Source organism: Puma concolor, chromosome D4 (genome assembly GCF_028749965.1).
Source record: "Puma concolor isolate L17-30 chromosome D4, mPumCon1.1.hap2, whole genome shotgun sequence".
Taxonomy (NCBI): domain Eukaryota; kingdom Metazoa; phylum Chordata; class Mammalia; order Carnivora; family Felidae; genus Puma; species Puma concolor.
The window spans coordinates 61,297,527-61,315,210 of NC_141679.1; the positions used below are offsets into that span (position 1 = coordinate 61,297,527).

Sequence of the window (17,684 nt, forward strand, 5' to 3'; positions counted from 1 at the left end):
AGGAATTCTAGAACTTGCAATTCTTTCTAGCACAAATGCTGGGCCTCTGAGGATCAGCTACAAGGTACAGTTGGTTGATTGTGAATCTCCCCATATCTGGGCTCACTGATAAATTCCTGAACATGCAAATCCAGGGGCATTCTCAGTCTCTTAGGTGAGTCCACGCTTCCAGTCAACTCTCGGGGGCAGTCTAGAGACACCCAACGGATCTATTTCTCTGACCCTGGAGCTGCTTTATAGGGTCTTCAACTGTAGATCCCTGCAAGATGGGCACAGAGAAGACTCTTAGCAGGGTGGAGGAGGGTAGGGAAGCAATCTTTTTTTTTAATATGAATTTATTGTCAAATTGGTTTCCATACAACACCCAGTGCTCATCCCAACAGGTGCCCTCCTCAATGCCCATCACCCATCCTCCCCTCTCTCCCACCCCCCATCAACCCTCAGTTTGTTCTCAGTTTTTAAGAGTCTCTTATGGTTTGGCTCCCTCCCTCTCTAACTTTTTTTTTTCTTCCCCCTCCCCCATCCATGGTGTTCTGTTAAGTTTCTCAGGATCCACATAAGAGTGAAAACATATGGTATGTCTTTCTCTGCCTGACTTATTTCACTTAGCATAACACTCTCCAGTTCCATCCACATTTGCTACAAAGGGCCATATTTCATTCTTTCTCATTGCCACGTAGTATTCTATTGTGTATATAAACCACAATTTCTTTATCCATTCATCAGTTGATGGACATTTAGGCTCTTTCAATAATTTGGCTATTGTTGAAAGTGTTGCTATAAACATTGGGGTACAAGTGCCCCTAGGCATCAGTACTCCTGTATCCCTTGGGTAAATTCCTAGCACTGCTATTGCTGGGTCATAGGGTAGATCTATTTTAAATTTTTTGAGGAACCTCCACACTGTCTTCCAGAGAGGCTGCACCAGTTTGCATTCCCACCAACAGTGCAAGAGGGTTCCCATTTCTCCACATCCTCGCCAGCATCTATAGTCTCCTGATTTGTTCATTTTGGCCACTCTGACTGGTGTGAGGTGATATCTGAGTGTGGTTTTGATTTGTATTTCCCTGATGAGGAGTGACGTTAAGCATCTTTTCATGTGCCTGTTGGCCATCTGGATGTCTTCTTTAGAGAAGTGTCTATTCATGTTTTCTGCCTATTTCTTCACTGGATTATTTGTTTTTCGGGTGTGGAGTTTGGTGAGTTCTTTATAGATTTTGGATACTAGCCCTTTGTCTGAGATATCATTTGCAAATATCTTTTCCCATTCCGTCAGTTGCCTTTACAATCCCAGACTTCAGCCTCTACTACAAAGCTGTAATCAAGACAGCATGGTATTGGCACAAAAACAGACATATAGGCCAATGGAATAGAATAGAGACTCCAGAATTGGACCCACAAAAGTATGGCCAACTAATCTTTGACAAAGCAGGAAAGAATATCCAATGGAAAAAAGACAATCTCTTTAACAAATGGTGCTGGGAGAACTGGACAGCAACATGCAGAAGAATGAAACTAGACCACTTTCTTACACCATTCACAAAAATAAACAAAATGAATAAAGGACCTGAATGTGAGACAGGAAACCATCAAAACCCTAGAGGAGAAAGCAGGAAAAAACCTCTCTGACCTCAGCTGCAGCAATTTCTTACTTGACACATCTCCAAAGGCAAGGGAATTAAAAGCAAAAATGAACTACTGGGACCTCATCAAAATAAAAAGCTTCTACACTGCAAAGGAAACAATCAACAAAGCTAAGAGGGTAGGGAAGCAATCTGATGGAAACAATTTCCCAGCCCTGAGAGCATTCTAACAACTTCAGTCCATCTGCATTTGAAAAGATTTTGTTTTCATTCTGAACTCAAAAGAATCTCTGGTCTTAAAGGAAAAAGATTCAGAGACTGGTTATGTGGTTTGTTCATGCTGAAGGAAACTGGAAGGGAATCTGGGTTTCATGTTATCTTCCTTTACCCTGCCATCAACCATGTGAGTAAGAACAGTTAGGCCATTTTTTAGGGAGGTGAGGGGACCTACCCAAGGTCAAGGTCACATAGCTAGTAAGAGGCAGAGCCTGGATCCAAACACAGGTTTGCCTGACTTCAGAGCTGGGGCAGGGACCACTGTACCACTGCCCACTGGTCTTGCAAAAGCTTCTGGATTTTTCTTTTTTCCTTCTGTTTTCCCTCTTCCAGTAGCAGTGCTTCGGTCCCATGGCATAGGAGCCCCCACAGTTATACACGTGTGGCTGTGTGTGGCGGGTGTGGGGCAGGACTGGCCCCGGTTATACAGCTGCCTTTAAGGACAGTGGGGGCTATGAGCGCCGATCCCCAGCCTCAGGCCCCTGGGAGGTCTGGCAGCTCCTGTCACCATGTCCTGGAGAGGACACCGCAGTCCACGGCAGGCATCACACCTAAAATCAAGTTCCTGCTCCCTGCGCCACAGTGGGTCTCTGTGGGAGCCACAAGCCTGGGTAAGGAAGGCAGGAAGGGTGGCAATAGCTGAAAGGCCCAAAGAGACCAGAAGGCAGCAGAACAGACACTAGTCAGAGAGTTCCATGTTCACACCTCCTCAGCACGGGGCCCCTTCTCAGCCTCAGCCTTCGTGCACGCGGTGGGGGGCAGAGTGACAGCCTCACAGGGCTGATAGAGCATCAGGTGAGGTGACGCAAGCAGGGCACTTGGGATAGTGGCCGCCACACAACAGACAGTCTCACAGAGGAGCAGCGAGTACTGCCATCGTTATGAGCAAGTCACAGCCAGCCACACATTACACACACCTACTGTGTGCCGGGGGAGGCCACCAGGCACCTTGGGGGCTTCTGAGGGCGTCACCGTGGCACTTAGCTGCCCTGGCACTCAGGAGTTCTGACCTCATCTTGTGCTCTTCCATCGCTAATGATAATCTCGAGATCCCTTCCCTTTCCAGCCTGGGATATCAGGAAGAGGTCAAATTGCACAGGGCCTTCTGGTTAAGAAAGAAACAGCAATATTTCCACCAAGATCTATTTCAAACACGAATATTCCAGTATTGAGGGCTATCCCTGCTCTATCTAGGAAACCCTCAGGGTTGCGAACAGTGCCCTCCCAGAGGGCCCAGGGCCTGGGGGGAGGGGCCCCTACCTTCAGGTGCTCCATCTTCTCCTGCTGGCTCAGGACGTCTCTGTCGGCAGTCCCTGAGGGCACAGAGGGCTGGGGAGGCGGGCGCATGAAGGTCTGGGTGACCTGCTCAGAGAGCTTGCAGATGACCTGCTGTCTGGCCTGGTTCTTGTCCATGAGCAGCTGCACGTGCTGCTGCAGCTCCCGCACCTGCTGTTCCTGCAGGCTTGCTGTCTGTGCCAGGCTCTCCCGCTCCCGCTCCAGGGCCTCCAGCCGCCTGCCCAGCTCTGCGATCTGCCGCACTTGGTGCCGCACCAGCTCCAGCCGGTCCTTGTCCTCGGCCGCCAGGTACGCACTGGACGCCCTCTTCTCCTGCTGGGCAGCCTCTAGCGCCTTGTGCAGGATCCTCACCAGCTCCTGGGTGGGGGAAGGGAAGCACTCTGTGAACTCGGGGAAGGCCCATGAGGTGCCAGAGACTCGGCACTGGCTACCCCCGGTTCTCCTAACAGCCCCGGGCGGTGGCTAGCATCATCCTCTCGGCCACCTCATTTTCTCTTTTTCTGTCCAAGAAAGTTTTACCCAGACACATGGTTCCCCAGCTAAAGGCTATGTTCGTAGCCAGGCTTATGGCTAAGTGTAGCCTAGCATCTGTTCCGCCTAAGCGCGATTTAAGAAATTAGGTGGGTGGCTTGTGGGTCCTGCCTTTGAAACCACTACCCATGTGCTCCCCTGGTCTGGGTGCCCTTTCTTCTGGCTGGGAAATGGCAAGAGCTAGAGCAGCCACCTTGGGCTCATAAGCGGATGGTGGATGTTGAGGACGGCAGTTGCCCTACCAGCTCAGGATTGCTCACTTCCCTCTCTGGATTCTTCTGTGAGAAGACAGGAGAGAAATAAACTTCCAAACTGTTTTAGGCCATAGTGGTCTGAGGCTTCTCTGTTACAGCAGCCGAGCCTGTGCCCTGACTAATTAATACAAGTCCATTTCAGAAGTGAGAAAACGGATGTCCTGCAGAGTAGGCTGCAGTTTCATCCCAAATCCTAAGTCTGCACTTGGTCAGTAATGAAGGCAGGGGCGGCAGCAAAGTGACAGGCCAGCACTTCTCTCTCTCGCTCCCAGGCAGACCTTACTAATTAATCTCCCTATTCCTTCCTGCTAAGCCTCACTGAGGCCTCAGAATCCTGAATACAGCAAACAGTAGTCACTACCAATGGAGCTGGGAAAGCACTGGGGAGGAAACACATGGGCAATCCTCACACTAAACCACACAGAGAGCCTCATTCAGTCCACTGTGCCCGGCCTCTTAGGCCACCAAGCAATGCCTGGAGGGCTGGTGCAAGAAAGCCTGAGAGAGCTCAGAAGCAAAGACCTCTATTGATCCCGTGAAGGGGCACTGGACTCAGAATGAAACTCAAGGTCTGCTTGGCTCCCCACATCTTCAAGCCCCCAATCTCCCCAGGACCTGTGCTGCCCCAAAGCTAGGATATGGATTCATTTAAGACCAGGATCAGAATATCCGAAGCCAGGAGGCCCAGTGGCCAGTCCCATGTGAACCTCAGAGCCTGGTAGGCAGGGGAGGGGTTTGGGGCCGTTGCTATGCTCTATGCCAGTCTCATCTGGAAAAACATGGTTTCCAGAGACCAGTTACCTGTATCCATGCCAAAGTATTTAACTAGATGAATCAGCTGGATAGGATTACTGCTGAGAACAATTCCATTTTGGAAGCGAACTGCACCAAACCATGGCTTCATATGAGAAATTAATGGCGAGATCAAATTAGCACGCATCTTCTGAAACCTCAGAACTGTGGACTGTCTCTCTTCTGGTTCTCTCCCTTCCCTCCCTCCATCCAAACTTTATGAAGCCCTACTCAGTGCCAGGCCCTGGGGTGGGTGCTGGGGCTTAGAGGGGGATTGGTCAAGAACCACCAAGGCTGGTGGGAGTGAAGGTGAAACACTGTAATGCAGTGATTTACTACAAGAGGGAAGCAAGGGTGTTTGTGGGGATACAGAGCAGACAGCAAGGACTTTTGCCTGGGGTGGAGGTGGGGAAAGACCAGTATATTCTACAGAAAGGCAGAACAGTTTGAACTCATTCGTGAAAAATAAGAAGGGCCAGAGACGGCCAAGCAGCAAGTAGGAGATGAGGGTCGGAAGGGCTTTCCACACTTGCTGAGTCAACAGCTCAAGCAAAGGCCCACAGGAAGGAAAGAGCCCGTGTGGGGCTGTGGGCATCGTTGGGTGTGGCTGGAAGGTGGGTGGGGAGGTGGTTGCAAACCAAATCGGAATGTTTGGAATGAATTAGCTTCTCAGGCTCTGCGGAGAGAGCTCACCGTTCCTGTGGTTCCAGGATAACTGAGAAGCTGAAACCATTTTCTGGTTCGGCTGAGATGTGGAGATTACCCTGGGAACTGCCGGGTGAAATAACCAGCAGACCACTGTTCAGACTTGTCTGAGGCTCAGAATCAGGCAGGTATCCTTCTGCCAACTTTGGGAGAGTCAACTCTGAAGCCCATTTCATTATATCCAGGTGCCTCCCCATTCCTACTTCCAGCCCAGGAGGCCCTCCGTCCACCCCAGAATCCCCACAACAGAATGAGACAGGGAGAAAGGAACCAGGGAAGGGACAGAGTGGGAGCAGGAAGCACAAGATGAGGAGTGTGAATGGACCTTGGAATCAGAAAACTTGGAGGCTGGCAGGCCTGGGGGAGACCACCTGGTCAGGTCGCCTTGCTGTCATGTGAGAGCACTAAAGACCAAGAAAGGAGAAAGAAGAGGACTAAAGGGACTTGGTGGATCCCCACAGGTGGGAAAACACACCGTGAGGACCCCCAACTCCTAATCTAGGGTCTTCCACTTCTCCATGATGGGTAGTTAATAGATTTTGCACTGAAACACTTCTTCCAATTTCCTTAAAAATAGAAATAGCCCATGTTCGTAGGAGCATTATTCCCCCAGCACCCAAGAGATTAGGAATAACCCATATGCCCACTGACGGTGAGCGGGTAAACAAAATGTTGCATATACGTATGATGGAATAAACTCTGCCTGAAAAAGTGAGGAAATCCTGTTATAGGCTACCTCATGGACGAACCTGGGGCCATTATGTCACAAAAATGTACATACATACTACATAGAAATATTAAAAACAAAAACGGAAGCTTGTGATACCTCTTCTTCTGAAGCTTCTCTGGGCCTTATGATATGCTACGGCACCTCTCCAAGCTGTCAGTATGGAGCAACACCATCACTTGCAACAGTGCAAGGGTACTCCTTGTATGGACACACAATTCCCTTATCCCACCCGCAAGGAGGGACATCCAGGTTGTTTCCAATTCCCACAATTATAAGCAGTGCTTTAGAACCAATTCTTGGAAATAGAAGAGCTGATCAAATGGCACTTTTAATATACATACATAGTTTATTTTTTCAGAGAGAGATAGAGAGCGTGGAGGGGAGGGGCAGAGAGAGAGGGAGAGAAAGAGAATCCCAGGCAGGCTCTGCACTGTCAGTGCAGAGCCCAATGTAGGGCTCAAACTCACCAACCGTGAGATTATGACCTGAGCTGAAATCAAGAGTCGGATGCTTAACCGACTGAGCCACCCAGGCACTCTGCTACTTAAAAAAAAAAAAAAATTAATGTTTATTTATTTGAGAGAGAGAGAGAGAGAGAGCAGGGAGGGGAAGAGAGAGTGAGACACAGAATCCGAAGCAGGCGCCAGGCTCTGAGCTGTCAGTGCAGAGCCCGACGCGGGGCTCGAACTCACAGACTGTGAGATCATGACCTGAGCCGAAGTCGGACGCTCAATTGACTGAGCCACCCAGGCGCCCTATTTTTTTTTTTTAATGTTTATTTACTTTTGAGAGAGAGAGAGAAAGAGAGCATGAGCAGGGAAGGGGCAGAGAGAGACAGAGACACAGAATACGAAGCAGGCTTCAGGCTCCAAGCCGTCGGCACAGAACCCGATGCGGAGCTCAAACTCACTAACCATGAGATCATGACCTAAGCCAGAGTCAGAGGCTCAACTGACTGAGCCACCCTGGTGCCCTGCCCTGCTTTTAATATTTCTTAATCAAATCAATGTTTGGTCCATTTCAGACTTTGATAACTGGCTGCAAGTTGTCATTCTATTAAAAAAAATTTTTTTTAATTGCAGGAGAGTTGATTGTTTAAATTTTTAAGATCCAACAAATCATCTTTTAAAAAAGTAATCCTTTACCTTATTAAATAATGAGCTGATACTTTCATCACTCGCTAAAATCAAGGTGGATGGGCCCAACATTGCTGGGGAAAGACCACTGGACTGAGAGTCTGGCACTCCAGCCACTGACCCTTAAGAGGCTGGGCGCTAACAGGGTGCAGATGAAGGAGCACTGGAGTCACAGAGGCCTTGGCTCTATTCCAGGTCCATGGAGGGGTATCTAATGAGGGTGTTTCAGAAAAATGAACTTTGGCTTTGTCATATGTAAAGTGGAGATCATGATCCCTACACCTCGGAGAGCCTCTTAAAGGATGAGAGAAAAAGGGTGGCAAGTGTCCCTCCCCAAGCGGAAGCTACAGCCAGGGTCCCTCTCGACCCTCCCTCTACGCTGAAATCTTTGAACTCTGTACTCTGTGTAAGGGGAGTGTACATTGAGGTTTCTGGCTGGGGTTCTAGGGAAGTACATGGTTGCACTTTGCCCCCAACAAGTTTTCTAAACAAATTACCCTGAGGGAGCTAAGTTGACCCCAGATGGGGCCTGGGAGGGGTTCATCATTCCCGGCAGTCGACAGATGGCCAACATCACTACAAACAATGGGCTTCCCTCTGCCAGAGCAGACAGCCTTCAGGCTGGGTGCAGTTTTGTGAACTCTGAGAGCCACCCGGCCAACCAGCCATCTGGTGCTATCTCCCAGAGTCCAAATCTCTTGTGGGGCCAGCTACAAGGGCCTGGGACAGATAATAGCTCAACAGGTACTGGAGTGGCCCTATAGTTTAATATGACACCAGATACAAGGACTGTGTTCATATTTTCTGAAGAGCTCTCATGCTGGACTATACCTGGAGAACATGGAGGAGGTGGTTGGGCTGGGATGAGTCCTGGATCGGGGGAAGGAGGCCAGGGTCTCAGTCTTGGCTCCTTCAGCTGTGTGACCTTAGGCCGGTCACCTACCTTCTCTGAGATCCTTAAGCATGGCATGGTAAAAAGGGAAAAATCTCTAGAAGCAGACAGACCAGAGTGTGAAATCTATCTTGGCCGCTGGGAGACCCTGGGCATTCAGAACCTCTCAGAACCTCAGTTTCCTCTTCGGGAAAAGGGGGCTAATAACTGTAGTATTAGAGATAATGCATGCAAAGCCCCAGCACAGAGCTGTGGCCACACTTAACACCAGTCATGCGTGCTCTTATCTGCTCTTTGTTACCCAAGGGCAGGGATACCTCTGTGTCCTCCACGGCGTCCAACAGACTTTGAGAATTTGAGATACAAATTCTTTTATTTTTTTTTTATTTTTTTTTTCAATGTTTATTTTTGGGACAGAGAGAGACAGAGCATGAACGGGGGAGGGGCAGAGAGAGAGGGAGACACAGAATCGGAAACAGGCTCCAGGCTCTGAGCCATCAGCCCAGAGCCCGACGCGGGGCTCGAACTCACGGACCGCGAGATCGTGACCTGGTTGAAGTCGGACGCTTAACCGACTGCGCCACCCAGGCGCCCCGAGATACAAATTCTTAAAGAATCACAATTGCTATTGGCAATGGCCACCTTGGTGGCTGAGCCAGGACAAGACCCACTTCCCCCTTCCAGTTCCCACATCCTCCTGCACCCTCAGGCAGAAAGAGAGTACCTCCCAAGAAGAGACACAGGAAAGCATCTTGCAGATGTGAGCCCAGGACATCCAAGGGGCTGCTTCCCCAGCTGAAGAACTGGGCTCAGAGAGTCTCAGATGGACAGTGGCCCTCTGATTGGCATTTCTGCGTGTCCGGGGCACTGCTGGGTGCCCCGAGGTTTTGCAGGCCTCCTCTATCCTACCTCTGGGCCAAGAATTGATCTTTTCTCCTTCCCCTCTTTGGTTTTGGTATCTGGGCTGGAGTTAAAAACCTGAGTTGGTAAAGCTGGGGCTCCCCCCGCCTGATGTGGGGTTAAGACTTGACCCTCGCCTATCACTGCTAGGCCACTCACTTCTTGGAGGTCCTCATGGGTGCCTGTCTGTCTTCCCAGGGCCCTTCAGAGGAAAGTGTCACTTCTTGTAAGGCCATTAGGAATCAATAAGGAGGGCAGGGAATGCTGCAGTAACAGCCCAAACCAACAAAGCCTGCATCTGCTGGGCGGCTGCTGGCTGCCAGACACCGGGCTTTACAAATCCGGACACAGGCCTCTCCAGTAAGCCCAGCTGTACATGTACAGAGGAGGAAGCTGAGGCTATGCAAGGTTAAGAAACTTCTTCGGCCAGAACTGCGGCCTATACCTTCTGTGCTCAGTCTCCCACGTTGGGGAGATGGGCAGGAGAACACAGAAACCACTCATCCCATGAGTCAAAAGTGAAACTGCAAGACTCTCTCCTTCTGATTGTCTGTCCCAGGCCAGGAAAGTGAACAGTAAGAAAGTCCAGGTTCTTGGGGGTGGCTGGGTGGCTCAGTGGGTTGAGCGTCCAACTTCGTCTCAGGTCATGATCTCGCAATTTGTGAGTTAGAGCCCTGCATTAGGCTCTGTGCTGACAGCTCAGAGTCTGCAGCCTGCTTTGGATCCTGTGTCTCCCTCTCTCTCTGCCCCTGCCCTGCTCGCACTCTGTCTCTCCCTCTCAAAAATAAATAAATACTAAAAAAAAAAGAAATAAAGTCCAGGTCCTTTAATGCTTGAACAACTTCCTCCTGCCATTTTCACTCTGATGGCAGGGGAGCTGTCAGCAGCCTGGGTGGGCCTTACTGATCTCCAAGAGCTTAACTTCATTTACTGAAGAATGCCACATTCTCCAGGGTAGCACAGATGTTGGGGGCAAACCTCACTGAAACCTAGGTCTCCCGGGCCTCTCTCCTTCATTCAATGATTCCTGACGCCTTCAAAGCAAAGGCCAAGCCACAGGAGGCTGCCCATATTTCCTAGAAAGAAGGGGAAGGTGTGCTGAAGGGAGAGGCAGAGGTCACATCCAGATTTCTTTTCCTGGCCAGGTTCAGCCTGGAACTTATGCTGTACTGGTCCAGGGATCAGGCAGCTGCTCCCACCCAGCTGCATGCTCTCTTAGCTCTCAGGACCGCCGGCCACCCCGCGACGGGAACGGGGGACGATGGGAGGAGAAGAGAGGTGGGCTGCTAAGTGACAGCGGAGGGGACTTCACACGCCATGATGATGTATGTGGGTGCTCGCGGGCTTACCGCCTGTCTCTGCCACAAAATGTAAGCCCTGCAGGGGCGGGGCCTGCGTCTCTTCTCACTGTCCCCAGCACCTAGAATACCGCGTGCACGCCACAGGTCCTCAACAAGGCCTTGACACAAAAACAAATGGACTGAGAACATGTAAACGGATGAGCTTCCTCCCTTGAGAACTTCAGTCAAGGCCTGCTTCATTAAATGTATCCGCTGACCTGCCAGGAGTGAAGCCTCTGCTACTTGCCTTGGTATCAGCTTAGGGCAAGAAAGGGCAGAGGAGGGGCAAAATTAGGCAGGGAGAGCATTTTTCTAGGCTGTCTTCTTCAAACATAGAGCAGCAGAAAGGAGAAGACATGTGAAAGGAGACTATTCAGAGGTAAATACAGTGTACCCCCCTCTTCCCCAGAAGCAAGAGCCGGGAGATAAAGCAGAAAAAGACTCAGGGCAGCCAAAGCACAAACATGAAAACTTAGGCCTTCTTCTCGGAGGAAGAGAAGTGTGGGTTCTCAGTGGGGCCCAGTGAGGCATCACCAGGCACCACCCTTGAGGTTTTCAGTAACGACTGCACTAACTTAACCACTTTTATTGTGCCAAAAAGAGCCCAGTGTTGCAGTCCCTCTCACCCCCTGCCTTGGGACTCTCACTACTTCACAGAGTCACCCCAGAATGTGAACACGACTTACTCTCTGGGTTGTAGGATTTGGGAATGATTTGAATGTCTGTGTATGTGTGCGATCTGTGTTCTACAATGACCATGTGACTCTTTCCTTTCTTAACTGCTATAATTAATTTCTCTACTAAGCCTAAAGTCTTCCTCATCACTGTCCTCTTTCGGGCCTGCTTGAGCCCTAGAGCCACGCAGACCTGCCTGCTCTCTCTCTGTCCTCTGACAGTCATTCAGGGAGCTGCACCGTTACCAGCTGCCAGTTCCTTCAGCAGCCCCTCCCAGGACCTTGCATCCAGACCCCCCTCCTCCGAATGCTATCCCCCTTCAGTGTGGGGATGGGCCATGCACAGTCCTTCAGGAGGAGTCCAAGAGCAATTACAAAGTAAGTTCCAGAGATCTGCCCTTGAGGGTCTTCCGTCACCTAGTCTGAGTGTCCACATGTCCCTTAGTAATTAACAGCACAGCATTTTCAACCACTAGCAGTTTGGCTGGTAAGGACCACAGACGGGCATATGCCTGGCTGGGCTGATGTGCCGGGTCTAGTTCAAAGGCTCCAGGCCCAGAGGGGTCCACTGGAGCCTGGGGCCTCTCTGGGGACAGAGCTCACCTTCTGAGACTTTAACTCCTTGGTGAGCATCAGAACCTGCTGCTCCAAGGCCAACACTTTTTCCTGGGCAGTTCGGTTCCGTGTGAGTCCTTCGGCAAAGAGTGGGAAGGTGTTGTTCTGGCGCTTGGCTTTCTGAAGGAGATTGGCAGTCAGAGAAGACTTGGGCGTAGGCTTTGGAGAATCCGCTGGATCTTTCAAAAGGAGGAACACAGAGGTTATGATCAGTGGCCTCAGTGGTTCTCAAACTTGAGCTTGCTGCAGAAGCACCTGGAGGGCTTGCTAAATCACAGACTGTGGGACCCTACTCCCAGACTTTTCATCAACAGGCCTGGGGTAGGGCTTGATAATTTGCATTTCTAAGACATTCCTAGGTGATGCCGATGCAACTTGCCCAGGGCTCACACTTTGAGAACCATCTGACTCTAAAAACATTATTTACACTGTACTGGCTGGTCCTTCAGCCCATCCTCTAAAGTGTGCCTGTCCTGTGCTCTTGGATCCCCGCCTGCATGGGTGATCTCCTAGGACACCACTGGTGCAGGCGGCCATCTCCTCAGGCACAAGCCCTGGCAGGATGTCTTGCTTCTTATCTCAGGATCCCACCTCTACCCTGTGGGCAAGTTCCAAAGTACACACAACTGTTCAAGATAGGAGTATGGAGTATCTGTACTCTGCATTCTTGCCCCAGAGAGTAACTCAAACTCTTGCTTGACTCCTTTTAATTAATTCATTATTTGAGAGAGAGAGAGAGAGAGAGAGAGAGCAAGCGAGCAATGAGCAGGGGAGAGGCAGAGGGAGAGAAAGAGAGAATCTTAAGCAGGCTCCACGCTCCGTGTGGAGCTGGACACAGGGCTTGGTCCCACGACCCTGGAATCATGACCTGAGCCAAAATCAAGAGTCAGACGCTCAACCAACGGAGCCACCCACGTGCCCCTCTTGTTTGATTCCTATTACAAGCTAGGTTAGGACACATATTTCCCATAGTTGATCATCCCAAGGCTGCACAGTTCTTTTATTTCCTATTTCCTCTACATACATGTCAAACACTGGCTCATAGGCCAAATCTAATCTACAGGCCAAATCTAGCCCACAGCCTGCTTCTGTAAATAAAGTTTTACTGGAACATGGCCACACTCATTTGTTTGTGCATTGTCTGTGCTGCTTTCACTCCATAAGGGCAGAGTTGAGTGTGGCAATGGAGACCATATGTCCCACAACGCCTCCAACATTTACTTTCTGGCCCTTTGTAGAAAACATTTGCCAACCATTGCTGAATTTCTTATTTCATTTGATTTTTATCTTATTTTATTCTTCATTCAAATCCAACATCAGAGTCATTCACCCATGCTGCCTTGTTTTGTCTTATCTATCCTTTAGTAAAGGATCTGTCATCAGCCTGCATCCAGGGACATTTTTCTTTTTCAATGTTTTATTTATTTATTTTGTTTATTTATTTATTATGTTCACTTATTATTTATTATATAAGTCCATTATCTTTAAATGAATTGATATATAAATACTTAATATTTTCTCAGTTGTAATTTCTAGTACAGTGAATAACAGTAGATACAACCCACATTAACAAAAGCTCTTTGGGGTCTTCAGTTACTTTCTTTTTTTTGTTGTTTCTATTTTTTTTTTTTTTTTTAATTTACATCCAAATTAGTTAGCATATAGTGCAACAATGATTTCAGGAGTAGATTCCTTAGTGTCCCTTAGCCAACCCCCTCCCACAACCCCTCCAGTAACCCTCAGTTTGTTCTCCATATTTATGAGTCTCTTGTTTTGTCCCCCTCCCTGTTTTTATTTTTGTTTCCCTTCCCTTAGGTTCATCTGTTTTGTCTCTTAAAGTTCTCATATGAGTGAAGTCATATGATTTTTGTCTTTTGTCTTTCTCTGACTAATTTTGCTTAGCATAATACCCTCCAGTTCCATTCACGGAGTTGCAAATGGCAAGATTTCATTCGTTTTGATTGCCGAGTAATACTCCATTGTATATATATACCACATCTTCTTTGCCCATTCATCCATCGATGGACATTTGGGCTCTTTCCATACTTTGGCTATTGTTGATAGTGCTGCTATAAACATGGGGGTGCATGTGTCCCTTCGAAACAGCACACCTGTATCCCTTGGATAAATGCCTAGTAGTACAATTGCTGGGTCGTAGGGTAGTTCTATTTTTAGTTTTTTGAGGAACCTCCATACTGTTTTCCAGAGTGGCTGCACCAGCTTGCATTCCCAATGTTTTATTTATTTTTGAGAGAGTGCAAGCAGAAAAGGGACAGAGAGAGAGGGACAGGGCAGAGAGAGAGGGACAGAGGATCTGAAGCAGGCTCTGTGCTGACAGCAGCGAGCCCAGTGTGGGGCTCGAACTCACGAACGGTGAGATCATGACCCGAGCTGAAGTCGGATGCTCTACCAACTGAGCCATCCACAGCTCTCAGTGCCAGAAAAGGTTTGCTTCTTCCAAGAAAATATATGTTTATTCTTAGGGATGCTGGAAATCATCTAACACTTGCATTTCCCTCTTTGCCTTGGCTGCTGAGAAGCTCAGACACACTGCTGCCCACTCTTTGCTCCTCTATAGGATATCTTGATCTTATTTAAATTTCCTAACCCAGATGACTCATTTTCTTTACCCTGATGTGTATTTTAATAAGCTATCCCCGATCCTTTTGGGACTAGTGTGTTAAATATAAGGACGTGGTATGGGATCCCAGGTGAGGGCTTAGAGGATGAGCCGAATAATTTACCACGTTTCTTCTGGGGCCAGCCAAACAATCTTGAACAGATAAAAAACTGCTCGAGTAGGTGACGGGAACCAGAAACTCCCTGACCTTGTTGGGTACAAGAACAGAATGGTCTTGTTCTAGACTTGAAAGAAATCTGGTTGCACTGCGTACAACAGACCGCAGAGCTCCGAAAAATGCAGTGCCTCTTTCTCTTTCCTGCCACGGGGTATAGAAGAGCAGGGGGGCTCGCTGTAGCCCTGTTGCCCTCTGATAACAATACTGCCCACTCACCCTGAGGGCAGGCAAGGTAGGGGTCACTATGCCCATTTCACAGTTGGAGAAAATGAGGCCCAGGAGGGTGGTTTTTCAATCAGTGCTGTAGGATTTCATGGGAGTGTGGCAGAGCTGACTGGGAGGGACGGGTGGGGAGCCAAGGGGAGCCCAGACTCCCACCTCTGCCTCAAGTCTGCTGTGGTCTGCATTGTATATTAGATTTTGTTTATGGGGGTCAAGGAGTCATGGCGAGAAAAATGTAGTCTGAAAAATCACCGCTTTAGAAAATGAGGCTTGAGGTGGTGGTATGGGGCCAGAGTGCTGGACCTGAACCCTAGTTCTGCACCCACTATGCGGCCATGAGTGAGTCACTCCACTTTTCCATCCTCAGTTCCCTCATTTAGTAAACGAGAACAACAATGGTATCTAGTAACTGCTCAGGATGTTGGAAGGGTTAAAGAGGTTAATGCAGGTGCTCAGTGCACGTGGAAGAAGATTCTGGTAAGTGACAGGGGCCAGTCCTGAAGGACCAGATATTTCAGATTCCATTTATATGAACGATCCAGAGCAGGCAAATCTACAGAGACAGAAAGTCGAACGGTAGTTGCCTAGAGCTGGAGAATGCAAGGTTTCTTGTTGGGATAATAAGCATGCTCTAAAATTGATTATGGTGAGGGGCGCCTGGCTGGCTCAGTCAGTGAAGCCTCTGACTCTTGAGTTCCACTCAGGTCATGATCTTATGGTTCATGGGTTTGAGGCCAGCATCGAGCTCCATGCTGACAGTGCAGAGCCTGCTTGGGATTCTCTTTCTCTGTCTCTCTCTCTATCCCACCCCATTCATGCTCTTCCTGTCTGTCTTTCAAAATAAATAAATAAACTTTAAAAAATAAAGTAAAATAGATTATGGCGAACTGTATACTTCGAATGGGTGAATTGTCTGATATGTGAATTATCTCTTAATAAAACCATTACCAAAGGGAAAAAAGTGCTTAGAGTAGCCCTGGCACAGAGTAGGTGCTAGATGTGGGTGCTGGTTTTATTACCGTTGATTTGAGAGAGCACCGGTCCCCTCTCAGACTGTTCACATGACCTGCGCGGCCTCACGAGACGCTGCTCCAAAGGGGAGATTTCTCTGGAGGCACTGCTCCACAGGGCAGGGGTCCCCCCCTGCCAGAAGCCCCCACAGGGCTGCCTCAGCTGGTTTTCTTCCATTTCTAGGTTACAGTATGTCTTGGGTGGGGGGGCACCCATGCTAATTGCAAAAGAAGCCCAACCCCCACGGCGGTGTGGGCCACTCACATTTTGTGCAATAATTAAGTGCTATGGAGGAGCCGGGATAGACACGCAGAGGTCATCTGCTCTGCTTCTTCAGGCAGAGATCTGATTTTGCTCAGCCCACACAGGCATTTTCATATCCTTTCCTTATAAATTAAAAAAAGTAAGAAAGAAGAAGTGAGAGATATTTTCATTACTTTAAGAATCACTGCAGGAGTGTCAGTTTGGGAAGACGGGGAAGAGTTCTGGAGGTGGGTGATGGCAGTGGTCGACGTGAGTGTGCATAATGCTACTGCACTATACACTTAAAATGGGTTAATGTGGTAAATTTTATGTATATTTTACCACAACGCTATTACTAAAAAAAGGAGTCACTGCTACCAGACCCATAGAAACAAGGAGTGACCCGGAGAGTGTCCTATTGGACACACACAAGCGTAGATGTTGGTTTTGGGGGAGGAAAGAGGGCACTCGCTTGGCCTCTAAAGGCCCAGCTCAAACCTGGGCAGAGCTCACCTGGGGTGCTGGGGTCAGAGGGCAAAGGCTGCTCCGCCCTCGGAGGCTCCCCGCTCAGTGGAGAATCTTCCCCTGGAGGTCCGTGGCCTGTTCCTGAGGCCTGCCTGTTGCCCCGAATATTGTACATCGTGTTTCTGAAAGGAAAACAGAGGAGCATGAGGCTGCCATCCTCAGCCCCAGTCATGCCCGGAGCGGTCTGCCACACTCCAGGCACCCTGGATGCATCCCGCCCGAGCGCTCCCCACCCGCCTCGCCCGTCTTTTCATGTTCTCATTGTACTTCCCGCCTTCCACACATGATATTGCTAATAACAGAAGCTTGATTCCCCCACCCCCAAACCCACTGCTGGAGTGTAAGTTCTCTTGAGTGCAGGGATGTTTGCCTGTTCTGTTCATTAAGATATTTTGTGTTTTTGTGTGTGTGTTTTTTAAATGTTTATTTATTTTTGAGAGACAGAGAGAGACAGACCGTGAGCAGGGGAGGGGCAGAGAGAGAGGGAGACACAGAATCCAAAGCAGGCTCCAGACTCTGAGCTGTCAGCACAGAGCCCAGGGCTCAAACTCATGAACCATGAGATCTTGACCTGAGCCAAAGTAGGATGCTCAACTGACTGAGCCACCCAGGTGTCCTGTAATATTTTGTGTTTTTTGAGTTTATTTATGTTTGGGAGAGAGAGAGAGCACACGTGTGCATGTGCATGAATATGGGCAGGGGAGGGGCACAGGAAGGGGAGGGGCAGAGAGAGGGAGAGAGAGAGAGAATCCCAAGGAGACTCTGCACTGTCAGTGCAGAACCCAACACGGGGTTCGATCCCACGAACTGTGAGATCATGACCTGAGCTGAAATCAAGAGTCAGACGCTCAACAGACTGAGCCACCCAGGCGCCCCCATGCATGCCTAGCATAGCGCCTGCAGCATTGAGGGCGCTTACAGTATATGTGCTGAATGAATGCTGAATGAACTTGCCAAAGGAACTTCCTGAAACTTTCATCTGGTTTTATAACTACTTGCTCAAAAATCATCAGTAGCTCCCTACTTCTGCTGAGCAAAGTTCCAAACTGCTCCTGGATCCTTCTCCCCTTGCACTCTTTCCCCACTTAGATCTGTTCTCCCTTGAGGCCTTCACTAATCATCTGGTCTCCAAGGAGTTTACTGCACTTTGTGAATGGGCTA

General features: G+C 49.1%; 1 protein-coding gene and 1 long non-coding RNA gene across 2 annotated transcripts in view; one reads left to right on the plus strand and one right to left on the minus strand.

Annotated features, from left to right (window-relative positions):
* TBC1D2 (TBC1 domain family member 2) overlaps positions 1 to 17,684 on the minus strand; it is a 55,483-nt gene that overhangs the window by 18,942 nt on the left and 18,857 nt on the right. The window contains exons 4-6 of the mRNA XM_086683579.1: positions 16,512 to 16,645; positions 11,713 to 11,903; positions 3,120 to 3,512 (exon numbers count right to left, since the gene is read on the minus strand). Of these exons, the coding sequence (XP_086539705.1) occupies positions 3,120 to 3,512; positions 11,713 to 11,903; positions 16,512 to 16,645 (718 nt within the window). The remainder of the gene's footprint in view (positions 1 to 3,119; positions 3,513 to 11,712; positions 11,904 to 16,511; positions 16,646 to 17,684) is intronic.
* On the plus strand, positions 26 to 1,832 carry LOC147574929 (uncharacterized). Its single transcript, XR_015242863.1, has 2 exons — positions 26 to 64; positions 1,277 to 1,832. It is a non-coding gene; the product is annotated as an uncharacterized LOC147574929 (long non-coding RNA).